The 14,026-nt window shown below is 43.5% G+C and overlaps 1 protein-coding gene across 7 annotated transcripts in view; it reads right to left on the bottom strand.

The window, feature by feature from the left end:
- Positions 1 to 14,026, bottom strand: part of PRIMPOL (primase and DNA directed polymerase) — a 43,565-nt gene that overhangs the window by 5,403 nt on the left and 24,136 nt on the right. For 6 of the 7 annotated variants that reach the window (XM_037055158.1, XM_037055159.1, XM_037055163.1 and 3 more), the window contains 6 exons: positions 9,935 to 10,097; positions 8,216 to 8,304; positions 6,292 to 6,381; positions 5,909 to 6,017; positions 1,457 to 1,539; positions 1,329 to 1,375 (listed from right to left, as the gene is read on the bottom strand). In XM_037055158.1, coding sequence (XP_036911053.1) covers positions 1,329 to 1,375; positions 1,457 to 1,539; positions 5,909 to 6,017; positions 6,292 to 6,381; positions 8,216 to 8,304; positions 9,935 to 10,097 — 581 coding nt within the window. The remainder of the gene's footprint in view (positions 1 to 1,328; positions 1,376 to 1,456; positions 1,540 to 5,908; positions 6,018 to 6,291; positions 6,382 to 8,215; positions 8,305 to 9,934; positions 10,098 to 14,026) is intronic. The other variant, XM_037055162.1, reaches the window with a different exon arrangement.

Below are 14,026 nucleotides of genomic sequence, written 5' to 3'. Positions count from 1 at the left end.
CTAAAAACAAATTAAAAATATTCACATTAAAACTGACAGGTACACTAGTGTTCATTATACTGTTATTTTTGGAATTTTAAATAAAAAACCAAAGCGAGTTACACAATAGTGGTGATAGATACTGTGTGCCAAAAGTACTTTCAACTTGATAAGCAGAAAAGACCTTAAAAACCCACTAAAAGCACAAACGTGCAGTCAAGTAACACTCCAGATGAATGAGGGTGACGTTCTTCCTCCTAGAGGCACAAGTTTATTTTTAAAAAATTGTTCTTGCTTATCTTAAAACACTTTTTATTCTGGTACTTTATCAGAGAATCTGCCTACCAGCTCTTTTATGTCCACCTTCTAGAGACCAAGAATGAGATTTCTGCATTTCTGTCTTGATCTGCACTGTGAATCCAAGCACTCAGCTGCGATCGGGCGACGGCCACTCTGACCACACACTGTAGGGGACGCGGCTGACAGGTGTGTGTGTGCCCTCGGAGGGGGGCACTGAATAATCTGAGGTGAGGGGGCAGAGGAGGACTCAGGACAGACATCTCAAAACGCTAAGGAGACCACACAGACCATCGCACGGCTGCAGCAGTCTGTGACAAATGCAGTGAGTCTGAAACAAGTTCAGCTTTATCAGTAAATTAAGAAATGTGAATGAAAGCAACCGAAATGCCACTTTTTTGCCTACCAGGTTGGTAAAGATAAAAGAGTAAAAATGAGCAATGTTGGCAAACATGTAGGGTGACAGGTGCTCTCATGAGTGGAGGTGGCGGGCAGTTTGGTCATGTGTATCAGCGGGAACACCTGGTGGCTGAGCGGGAAAGCCACACACATACATACATACATTCTAGAAGATGCACACCAAAACGTTTACTTCGGTTATATCTGACTAATCAGGAGTGAGGATGATTTTTTTCCCCTTTTGATTTTTATGTATTGTATTTTTTCTACAATGAATGTAAAATATTTGACTAAGGAAAAAGTACATGTTTGTGCCCTTTGACAGAATTCTACTTCGAGCAGTCTTTCCTACAGAGATAGCTTAAAGAACCATAAAGATGAGTATTTCAGAGTACTTCAAAGAGCAAAACAGGAGAAGCTTTTTGAATGCACGGGACTGGTTAAATGGGTCCCCTATGGTTTCTTAGGGAACAGCACCAAAGAGTGAGGTGCATCGAGATGGGGCGGTCGCTACAACACAGCCTGGAGCGGAAGCCAAGTCCTGGCTGTTTCAAACCTCTCTCCGGAGCATCTGGGACGCCACTCGCAGCCGACTTACGCGGTGGTGCCAGTAACTAGTGAGTCAGGAGAAGGAAACCAGAAACTGCACTTACCTCTTTGAGAAGAAACGACAGGCAGACTTCAGCAGGCAACGGAGAACCTGAGTCAGAAAGAGAGTGGGACTGTTTTATAACGATATCTAATTTTTACTTAGTGGTAAATGTAAAAGTTAGTAACTCACAGACAGATTTGAAGTTTACTGCTTGACATTCAGGGTCATGGCATTTTTGATACCAAACTTCATTTTTCAGATCAACCACAATCCTTTGTTAGAAAAAGGAAAAAATTATTACCTAACAGCCAGACTGGGTAGAAAACAAAATTCAGCTACACGTTGTCTAGAAGAGATATCCCTGAGACATAAAGATGGAGAAAACGTAAAGACTAAAAACATAGGCACAGAAACACACCAAGCCAAAAACCAAAAAAACTGGTCGCCAAAAATATACAAAATGGACGTCAGGGCAAAAAAACACACCTCCCAGGAAGGTATAATTCCCACTCTATCCACCAAAGAGTCAGTTTCCAGATACAGGGTGAGGCAAAAGTAGGTTTACAGTTTGTATGGAAAATAATAATACAAGAACGCACTAGTCCGCATATAACTGTAAACCTACTTTTGCCCCTCCTTGTGAGAGCAAAATGGACAACTTCAAGGGTAAACAAACCTACCATAAACCAAGATTTAAAAAATAATTTCTGATACGTGATACAACAAAGCTAGCCAATCAGTAAGGATATAAAAAAATTAAATGACAATTAAAAAGCAACAAATTTGATATAATAGTCATGATTACTGCTTCGAGTAATTACAAGCAACTTTTTATAAACATAAAAATTGACTATGCCACGTACAATGTGACTCATTAAATTTAAAATTACTCATTCACATAACATTCTCTGATCACAAAGCAAATTATTGAGAAATAAAGATAGGTACTAGAAAGCCAAAATTAGAAATTAAAAACTTGTAAGTAACCAGTGACTCAAGGAAAAATCATGATGGAAATTAGTGAATGGTTAGAACTGAATGGAATTGGAAATACATATTCAAATAAGTGAAAGAGAGCTAAAGTAATCTTGAGAGAGCTTTCTTTCAAATCTTAAAAGCTTATTTACCAAAAAAATGGCTGAAGACAAATGAGTAACTAGGAAAGTGAACAACAGAATAAACCCTAATAAACACAGGAAGAACAAAAAAGTTTTTAACCCCCACCCAAGGATATGGTTATTGATTTTAGAGGAAGGTGAGGGGAGAGAAAGACACTGACGTGCTGCCTCCTGTGTGCGTCCGACCAGGGATCGAACCCGAAGCCTTTCAGGGGTGTGGGACACAGCTCTGACCAGCCGAGCCACCCGGCCAGGAGAAGAGCAAATTTTTTGAGTATCAACAAGGTCAGATTGTGAAAACTGATAAAATACTTGTAAGATTGATCAAAAAATAAGGTAGAGGCACAAATGTTATTAGAAATTAAGTACAGATATAACTGCAAATGCAGAATATACAAAAATATAAGAATACTATGAACTTTTGCCAGTAAAATAGACAAAGTAATAGATAAAAATCTACCAAACTAAGCACAATTTAAAAGTTACAACACCCAAACAATAACCACTAAATGTAAAATCTCAGTACTGCAGAATCTTCCCACAGTTCACAGAAAAGGAAACAACCGACGTTCCGTGTGGTGGTCAGACATGTGCCCAGGAGAGACAACTGTAGGCAGCGGTCACACCGCCCCGCAAACGTCCCAGCAGCAGACTGCCAGTGAGGGGTGGTGCCCCGGTTCCCAAACCACACCACATGGCAGCGGAGGGTGTCGGCATTTCCCCAGGGAAACAGTGACCCTGGGAGTCCGTCAAGCACCTTGCACACTATTCACGGTTCACAGTGTCAGCATCCCACACCGTTCATTCCTTCCACTGACGTGCTCTCTGTAGAGCTGGGGTGTGGGAGGCGGCTGCACTACCCCCAAACACCGATGTTGAGTGAGACCTGGTGGGGAGGGTGGCCGTGTCCAGCCCGACCCGGGTGTTTAGGAGGTCATCAGAGGACACAGATCCCGTGAACAAGTAACTGGGGTTTAAGAAGAGCCAAGAGCTACAGACTTCCAGCTATGGATAAAGCAGTCCTGGGGAGATGACGCCCAGCACGGTGACCATAGTTAACAGTGCTGCGCTGCTTATTAAAAGTTGTTAGGAGAATAGGTCTTAAAAAGATGTCATCATAAGACCAAATATTTTATAACTGGCGACCAGAGACTTGCTTGGCGGGCATTCTGCTGCATATACAAATAACCAAATCACTATGCTGTACACGGGAAATGGATGTTACATGTCAATTGTACCTCAATGACAAAAACAATGAAATACAAATGTTTTCTTTCAGTTGATGAACATTTGCTTCCCAAAGAGCAACCAAACAGTCAGGACATGAATACTTGAAGCTGTCCGACACTGCTCCGTGACAGAACTTGGGCATTTCTTCTGGCCTCGGAGCCTGTGGGAAACACCACTGACAGTCTAGGGCTCCGCGGGCCGAGTCTGGAGCCTCTGGGCCGGTGCTGCGTGCCAGGCAGACAGCCTCACCTACGGGATGCTCTTTGCGGGGTGTTTGTGATCTGTGTGTCTACTGCCTACACCCAGGGTCTCTGGATTTACCGGGCACGGTCCCCTGGAAGCGTCACACGGGCTGTGGATCTCTGAGTGTAAATGCAGGTGTTTCACAGCCGCAGTGCCACCAGCTGTGTGTGTGACTGCTCGCTTCTGCCTCCGCCTTCCCTGCGTGGGGGCGTGTGTCCCTTGCCAGGTGCCAGGCCGCAGTCTGCTTCACCTGTGCTCTGGATCCTGTATCCCACAGTAAAGCTTGATACTGGGTAAGGACCTGAGTCATGAACGTGGTTTGACATTTGAATCCTCAAATTCACTAGTAATCAGGGAACTTCAGGTGAAACCGCCAATATTTCACACCCGCCAGACGCGCCAACCACGAGTTTTAACCCTGACAACACTAACGCGTGGTGACAATGTGGAGCAGTAGAAAGCCTGAAAACTGCTGGTGAGAGTACAAATTAGACCGACTGTTTGGGTAGATAACTGTTTTCCAGTAAAATTAAATATGTGCATGGTCTATGACAGCAAATCTGGTTTTAGATAACATATTTTGAGAAACTTCTGTGCACTAGGCAATGTGTACAAGCACTATACACAATGTGTAGCTTAATTATGCACAACAGCAAGCCAGACGTCCACAGCAGGACAGCTAAGCTGGCGCGGTTACGTAACGGCGTCTACGCAATAATGGGAAACGAGGGGCAGCTGTGTGCCCTACGGATGAGCCTTACAAGTACAATGTTGGCCAAAAAGTGGGTCGAAGGGCACCATTTACTCAACATTAAAAACATGTAAAATGAAATAATACTTTACTTGGGGATACAAATATATATGGGGGAAAAAACATTAAAAAGCAAGAGAAAGAGGAACACAAAATTCAGGACAAAAGCTATTATCTCTGAGCCCCAGAGAAAGAAGAATAAATTGGGGCTGGACGCACAAGGTGCTTCTGAGGGTCGGTCATGTTCCGTTTCCGAGGGTGGCAGGTGTGACGAGGGGGTCATTGTAATGTTAGTCTTTGTACGTGTGTGTGACGCACATGCTTTTACATGTGTATTTCACAGTTAAGGAAAAGACTAGATTGTGGCTACATAATACAGCCCAGTAATTCTTCAGAAAGAAATACATAGCATCCTGACCATTTAAAAAAAGTTAAACAATGGCCATCGTATGGTAATCTTCCGGTAAACTATGCATAGAAAAAGTCTACAGAGAGACGCCAAAACCATAACCATAGTTCTGGCTGCCTCTGGGACTAGGGGTGTTACTTTGTGTTGTGTTTTTCTGTGTTATAGTGTTGCGTATTGAGCATACAGCTTTTGAAGCCATTTTAACTGAATGAATCTACGTGTGTGAGTTTACCTCTGGACCTGCCACCGAGTGTGGCTTCTGGCTTTCTGGCCACGTGACTTACTGGTTTTCTATTTCATTCCTATTCTAACCATACCCTTTTATTTAAAATTCTGCATCTGGTTTTACTTCATATTTCTTCTACTGTCAGGGCATTTACAAAAAAAAAAGAAACAAGAAAAACATAGCTCCCTCCCGAAACAGGGCCTGGCCCCCGAAACAGGGCCCGGCCTCTGCAGCAGGCGTTCAGCACTGCGGGTCTTGAACAGGTTAACACGACTAAACTCCAGCTCCAGACCCTGAGCGGTTTCCTTCCCGCCCAGACCGGCTCCGTTTCCACTGAGACTGTACTAGGTGTCAGGGCAAGGGGCAGAGAGGGGAGACACGTGTCCCCTGCGTTCCTCCACTGTCCCGTTTCTGGCAGCCCCCACTGCACTGTGTGTGGTCTTCTCAACATTCTACTGTGTGTGGGATTCGCTCAGCAAGTACAGTACAAATAGAGGAGACAGGTGCTGGATGGAAGGTCATAATTAAAATTTGCTAATTAAATATAACACAAGCTACAAACTGAATTGTAACTAAAAGTCATTTGTATATTCTCAACATTAGAAATTAAAAATTCACTAATATATTGATTATACAGAATTCATTAATTAACAAAATTACTTACATGATATTATTACTTTTGTGGGCTCTTCCAATATTTTCACACCAGCGATATTTACAAATGTCATAAACCAGTAATTGCTCTTGAAAAAAGTAGTTCCAACACCGAATTCCTAAAACGCAAACAAAAAGTTTCAGCCTTGGCTGGTGTGGCTCAGTGGATTGAGCGCTGGCCTGCGAACCAAAAGGACTGCAGGTTCAATTCCCTGTCGGGGCACATGCCCAGTAGGAGGCGCACAAGAGGTAACCACACATTGATGTTTCTCACTCTCCTCCCCCCACTTCCCCTCTGTCTAAAAATAACTATACACTATATATTTTTAAAAGTTTCTAAAGGCAGTATTACTTTATAATGTAACAGTTAATAAAGAATAAGATTATCTTTACCTCCTTTAATGCCATTCTTATTCACCAAAGAAAGAACAAATTGATCAATTTCAGGGTAGGGCGAACCCTGAAAACCTCCCATGTTTTCTACTGCAATATAGAGAAAAATGAATTATAAATTATAGTGGCTAAAAGTTGAGTTAAATTTTGATTTAAGTTGTTCGGTAAAATCACAGGTTACCTTCCTTCCCACCCTTTTTTTGCAATTTGCCTTTTAGCCAGCCATGTATTATTATCCTATAGGGGAGCCAGCAGAATTCAAACCTCCCAATTAAGTCGAATGTCAGCTGGTTATTAGGAAAGGCATTTATAGTCATGTCAGTTGCAGCCCCTTGCATTCAGCAGCTGGCCTCACACTCAGAGCTCCGCCCTCTCACAACATCTGCTAAGCATAACCTTCCACGGAACTTCCCCATCTGGTAAGGCCCTCCTGTGGCCGTGGCAATTCAGGACAGAAACAAGAACTCTAATCCTGTCTGAACACAGACAAAACAGATGGACATTTCCCAAGCCACAAAAACGGCCAACTGCCCCTTATCTTGTGTGATGTAAGGAACGGCTGTCTGTTTACCAAGTGCAGCTTCTGTCTCCCTGGAGGGTGCCTTCTTTCTCGATAAGATTTATCAAGATACTCAATGACAGAACTGTCCCTGACGGAGCCTCCTCAAAAGCGCCTAACTCAAGCTGAATCCTACCCCACTCCTGTACTGGGTCGCCCCACGGTCCCCTGTGGTGTGGGTCCCATCTCGGCCAACAGTCACAAGCTGGACTTGCTCAGTGCAGGTGTGCACGCTGGTGGTACCAGCTGCCGGGCACTGACAGTTCAGTTACATTCGGTATCTGAGAATCCACTGGAATACCTGAGAGCAATTTATTTCAAGGCTCACCCAGTGTTTAAAGACAGAATAATCTACTTTTCTTGAAGCCCATATTTTACTTACAGAGGTAACGTACATGACTGGGGAAAATTCGGAAAGTATATTAAAGCAGAACAGAGAGAAGTAAACTCCAGTCATTGTCTAGAAATAACTGCTAATCAGAAGAAAATAAACAATAGGTTGTCTATATTTTTTAATAAACTTGGGATCATGTTCCACATACAACTTGACATCATTCTTGACTTACAACTTGACTTACTTTCTCTCTTAACATCATAAATGGACACTTTCCATATAATACAGGCTTTATAAAGTTAATAACTACAGAGACTTATGTAATCAATCCTATTTTATCGTACACTTACATTGTTTTCACTTTTTCACTATTACAAGTAATAGCCCAAAATATGTATATAAAAATGTTCTCTGGAGAGTTAATGTATGAAATCTTGGGGAAAAAACCCTGTTGTATGTTCTTCAATATAGGAATGAATAATATGTACAATGTATCTTATGAAAAACTATGCAGCCATTAAAAAAATGAAGACATTCTCCATAATACTAGAAATACAGGGAAAACTCCTGGTTACTGTATTTTGCTATGTATAATGTGCAACACTTTCCCCAAATTTTTGAGGGGAAAGTAAGGATGCTCACTATACATAGGTATGATGAATAATGGGCATGATAATCCCATGTACAATGTGCATAAAAATGTGAGTGCGCGTTATACACAGCAAAATACGGTTAAGTGGGAACTTCTAACAGTGGCTACCAGCCTTTGGGAGAAGAGGGAGGCGTAGAACTTCTAGTTTTTTTATGTTGATACATGTTTATCTTTTACAAACTATGTTATTTTCATATTTTTTGAAAAATGCTATAAAATGAAAATTAGTGATTAACCTTTAAAAATATCTTTATATTCAGGTTGGATAGAAACCTAGACAGTGTAAAAGATCAGTAGATATAAATACTTAAGATTTTTAAAGGCAAAATAGATTTAGTGTCCTTAAATTTTTATAAGAAGTCAATTTGTCTAAAATTACCTGATGTGGTGGTACTATTAAAATGCCCAGGATGTCTTTGTTTATCCTTGGGTGTGTCACAGGTAAGAATTTGTAAAGTAGCTGAGAATCTGAAGAAATAAATACGTTCAGGAAACAAAATCACATTGTATTCGCATTGAAGAGACATGACTACAGAAAGGAAACAGTTTCAGACAGTTCCGCATTAAAATCCCTTGTTCAACAGCTGTTGTTCTAGGGCAAGCCACATTTGCCAAAAAAGCACCAATGATACCCGCATGAACGGAGTCCTTTGGCGATCAGCTGAAATCCCTCCCTCAACCAGAGTGACTCAGAGGACTCTGGGACAGGTGCCGCTACGGAATGAAGTACAATTCTGCTCCCCAGACATCCAGAGCCTTTGAATCTTTGTTGCAATGATGTAAAAGTGTGAATAATAGGAAGGGATGAGAGCAAAGAGAAAAATGGGTCAAAATGAACTGCAATTAAAGACGCAGGCATAACTGTAAAGAATTTTGCCTTCCCTGGCTGGTGTAGCTCAGTGGATTGAATGTGGGCCTGCGAACCAGAGGATCGCGGTTCAATTCCCAGTCAGGGCACATGCCTGGGTTGCAGGCCAGTTCCCAGGAGGGGATACACAAGAGGCAACCACACATTGATATCTCTCTCCCTCTCTCCTTCCCTTCCCCTCTAAAGATAAATAAATAAAATCTTTAAAAATGAAAAAAAACCAAAACCAAAATCATGCACTTTAGGCTGCACCACAGGCCACCCAGGCGGCTTTTCCATTCATGATGGAGTGCGATCTTACTCTGACCTGCCAACCGGAAGGCAGCAATTGTCCCATAGTTTTTACACCACTTCCATAGCACTTCCAGAACCTCAGAGGCCTCTACCACTCACTATAGCATTTACTGAGCAGATACTGTGTGCCAGGCACTGCTGTGAGTACACTTTCTCAGCTCCTCACCTGAGGACAGGCTCACTGATTTTAGAGAGAGGGGAAGGGAGAGAGGAGAGGGAGGAGACTAGACAGCTACAGCCTTCTCTCCAAGACTTTATCTAGGGAAGGCAAAGAAGAGCAAGTTAGCGAGGCCATCGGGTGTGATCCCGCTGTTCTGTACTGACCAAAATTACTAGCCCAGAATCAAGGGGGGGAAGGCAAGTAGTTCTGTTGAAAGATGTCTTTCACGCTTCTTAAAAATGACCAAAACATGTAAAACCGAATGTTCCACAATGGAACAAACAAAGGTAGGACAATATAATGGAAAATTATATAGGTGTTAAAGGTTTTATTTACAATTAACTGCTGGCAAATTATTAACTTGGCAAATATTCATGACATGTTGAGCGGATAAAGCAGGTGACATACCATATAATCTCAAGAAATATTTTTCGAGTGAAGGAGTTATGTAAATTATATGTATGTGCATATATAAAAAATAGGTTAATAGTAATCATTTCCAAATACAATAAAACTAATTTTTATTTTCTTCATAGAAATGTTAGTCATTTTAGAAAAACTGGAATATTTAAAATACAATGCTAAAAGGACGCAGAGTAGTAAGTGGTTAGAAAATAAATTTAAACAAAAGAAAACAGTAACCTAGATTTTTAGAAACTGACTTCCTTTTTTTTAAAGTAGAACAAATGCACAGAATTTACAAGTCTGCACTGTTGAGTGCCACCCACTGCTTCCCACTTGGGAACATGCAGGGGTCGACCTATGACACCACGTACCTGATGTTGCTGACCAAAGAAGACAGGAAATACTGATTTTCCTCAGAAATATCGTTTGACCGTGGAACAGAAAATGTGTTATCTTCAGCAATCTCCAGAACCACGAGTTTTCCAACTTTTGATGACTTATACAGCCGAAAGTTTCGGTTTCTTGTATAAACTCCTGTATTAAAAATTTTTAAAATATGAATGCATGCTTTCAGTTTGTTTTTATAGTCAGCAAACATTAAATTAATTTTGGATCGCACTGTCAGAAGAAACGATTGGTTCTGATTCAACATGGCAACCCAGGAAAATTCTGGACACTGAGAAAAATATCCTCTTTCCATGGACACAGCAAACCTGCAGCTACACATGGAAGAATTTCTTCTGGAAAATCTTAGGATCCGGTGGCAGGTCCCCTTCACGTATGGGAAGTGAAGGGAGACCGCATCAAAGCAGGCAGGAGACCCCAACACACATCTCACCATGACCCCCACTGCTGGCGTGGCCACCCACACCAGGAAGGAAACGGAACCTGGGGCTTCTTCCTGGGAACCCAGACTGAAGACCAGCACCTGAGAGGTGAACCCTCCAAACACCTGGCTTTGAAGACCAACTGGGCTCACAGCCATGGAACCCGGGGGTGGGGGTGGGGCTGTGGCAAACTGAGGCATGGCCCTTAAACGGGCCCCGTGCGGACCCACCTACCCCAGGGCCCAGCGCAAGAGCAGCCTTGAACCACACCAGCCTTTATGGGAAGAAATCCACTTGCTAATTGCGACATGTCAGCCTGTGGGGCTGGGGCCTGCCGAGCCTCTCCCTGGGGATGGAGGCCGGGTGCCACCACCCTCCTGCCATCCCCCTGCCTGTCACAGCTGATGGTCCCCACCCCAACTCCAGCCTTCTGACAGGCACCCTCTTCCATGTTTTCACCCTTTGCTTTTCTAAAGCCGGTGGGCACTACCTTCTCCTTCCCCCCTTTCCCTTCCCTTTTTCAGCAGGTGCGTGCTGTGTGCTCCAGCCAGTGGGCCCCACCCCTGTGCTCTCCCTGCTGTGTCCAGAGTGCCACTGTCTCCCAGAGGGGAGCTTCTGCACGACCAGGCACCACAGCTTGTTTCTCGGGGTGCACCCCTGGACTGCCTTGCCTTCCCGGGTCCCAGGAGACTGGGCCAGTTGGAGAGGCAGTTCTCAGCAGGCTCCTGCCCCCAGGCACTGCCCAGACTGCAGAAACCCACCCATGGCTTTGCTGTGTCAGGGGCTCCACTGCTCATCCTACAGCCGCGCCCTCCGTGGCCGGCTTCAGGTTGGGCGCACACTAAGAGGCTACGGAGCTACTCCTAAGGGACATGAGCCTGGGATGCTGTCTTTGCACGCCCCCTCTCCCTCACTGGCATGTCCTAGAAGGGAGCTTACACACATCCTGCACCCCTATTTTTGTGACTCCCGCTCAGGAAACACCTCCTGACTGCCTGGCTCTGGCGGCCAGGGGAGCTGGCACTTCCAGCCCCAGAGAACAGGGTTGCATATACATTTGTGTTCTTTAAAAGCCGCAGCCCGAGGGTCTGGCTTCCAGTCGGCACAGACCCAGGTGCCACGATGTTCTCCTCTGAGACACGGACTGTTCTCGGCACTCTGCCAACCACGGAAGCTGCTAACACTAAAAGCGCCTGCTGCTTGGACAGCCACAAAGGCTTGAGAGGCAGAGAGAGCTCGGCAGGGTCAACACTAACATCCCCACCACACAAACCCAGCCCTTCGAGACTGCAGAGGTGGCTGTTTCATCTAATGCATAGAAACCAACACAGAGAGTTAAGAACTATGTTCCAAATGAAAGAATAAGATAAAACTTCAGAAGAAAAAAAAACGAAATGAACTCATCTACCTGATGCAGAGTTCAAAGTGGTGGTCATAGAGATGCTCAGTGAACTCAAGAGGAGAACGGAGAAACAGTGAGGACTTCAGCAAAGAGACAAAAAATTAAGAACGTACCAAACAATTCACAGTACAGAGGAATACAGTAACTGAATTGAAAAACGTACTACAAGGGTTGGACAGCAGACTGGACGAAGCACAAGCACCAGTGCCCTAGAGACAGCAGAGGAAATGACCCAGAGAATCAAGAACAAGAGAATGTAAAAAGCAAAGAGAGTTTAAGGAACTACAGTACCACATCAAGTGGACTCCCACTTGCATTACAGGGGTCCTAGGGTGGGAGAGTTGGTGGGGGAGAGTGACAGAGAGAGACGGGAGGAGAAAACTTATTTGAAGAAATAACGGCTGAAAACGTCCCTTACCTGGGGGAAGGAAACGGACATACTAATGAAGGAAGCTCATAACGTTCCAAATAAGAGGAACCCAAAGCAACCCACTCCAAGACAAATTATAAATAAAATGCAAAAAAAAAAGTTAAAAGAATCTTAAAAGCAGTGAGAGAAACACAAGTGGTTCATGTAAGGGAACCTCCATAAAACTATGAACACGTCCTCAGCAGGAACCCTGCAAGCCAGAAGGAGGAGCGTGATGTGTTCCAAGGAGCGAAAGAAAAAACGCTTCCAAGCAAGAACGCTCTGCCTGGCTGCAGGGGAACTCGCTTCAGGGATGCGGTACGGCTCCCACAGCAAAGGAGTCTGGCAGATATTGAACGCTCTGTGACCTCACACTGGGCTGACTACCCAGACAACCAAACGCAGCCCAAAGGCAGAGACAAACGAATGTGCAGAGGGTAACAAATTCCCAATGGTGTCTCCTAACTTTTCTTTTGACTTAGTGATACACTGTTCTCTTGGGAGGTCTGTACCACTATCCGCCATCTGGCTGTGCTACCAACCCCCTTTGAAAAGGAACTCTGCCTTGGGAAGGGTGTGGATTCCTGCCAGCCCGCCACCACTGGGGGCAGCGGCTTTGCCCGTATATGTAAGGTTCTCCTATTAAAGCTGTCATGGATTTGAATAAAGCTGTGTGTCATTTCTTGGCAATCGATCCTAAATTTAGACTTTGGGGTTTTCCCCCAACTCTGGCAAAGATTCGTATCAAAGGACAGTTCTCCAGACAAGCAAAATCTAAAAATTCATCACCACTAAACCAACCTTACAAGAAATGTTCAAGGGCCGTCTTAAAACTGAAAAAAGGCACTAATTCGTAATAGGAAAACATATGAAGGCATAAGTTATACTCATAAAGGTAAATGTATAGTAAGAGTACCGAATTAATCACTTATAAAGCAAGTATAAAAATTTTTAAAGTGGCAAAAATAGCTAACTACAGGAACTAGTTAAAGAATACACAAGATAAAAATGTAAAGTGTGACCTAGAGTACACGCACAAAAGAAAATGAGAATGAAATCTAAGCACGCCATCAAAGAGAATCAGCAAGCCACAAAGAAACAGTGACAGAACTACAAAACAGCCAGAAAGCAACAAAGTGTCAGCATGCACTCACTCAGCAAGAATCACCTTAAACGTAACTGGACTGAAAACTCCAATCAAAAGGCCGAGTGTTGAATGGGTACAAAAACCCATCCACGTGCTGTCTACAAGATACTTCAGGTGTGAGGACACACGCAGACTGAAAATGAAGGAACGGGAAAAGATATTTCATCTGAATGGAACCCAAAAGAAAGCGGAGGCAGCGACACTTACACTCCAGACAAAATAGACTTCAAAACAAAGATTATGGCAAGACAAAGCCAGGAGTTACATAATGAAAAAGGGGTCAATCCAACAAGAAGATAGTAACGTTCGTACATTTTTATGCAACTGACACAGGAGCACATAAATATATAAAGAAAATATAAATACACCTAAAGAAAGAAAAAATATACAGCATAGCAATAATAGTATGGGAAATTCGTACCTACTTAGACAAGTAATGGACAGACCACCCAGAAGAACAGGAAACCACCTGCCTGCAAAGACACGTGCAATCAGATCAGCACAGCAGACACGTACAGAACACTGCATCCCAAAGCAACATAATTCGCATTTCCTCCCTAGTGCACATGGAATATTCTCCTGGGCAGATAATACATTAAAAGAAAGGGCAGCCCTGGCTGGTGTAGCTCAGTGGATTGAGCACAGGCCTGTGAACCAGAGGATCGAGGTTCAATTCCC

Source organism: Sturnira hondurensis, unplaced genomic scaffold, assembly GCF_014824575.4.
Source record: "Sturnira hondurensis isolate 20B ecotype Veracruz unplaced genomic scaffold, ASM1482457v3 Scaffold0008640, whole genome shotgun sequence".
NCBI classification, from domain to species: Eukaryota; Metazoa; Chordata; class Mammalia; order Chiroptera; family Phyllostomidae; genus Sturnira; species Sturnira hondurensis.
This window is presented reverse-complemented; position numbering and strand designations above follow the sequence as displayed.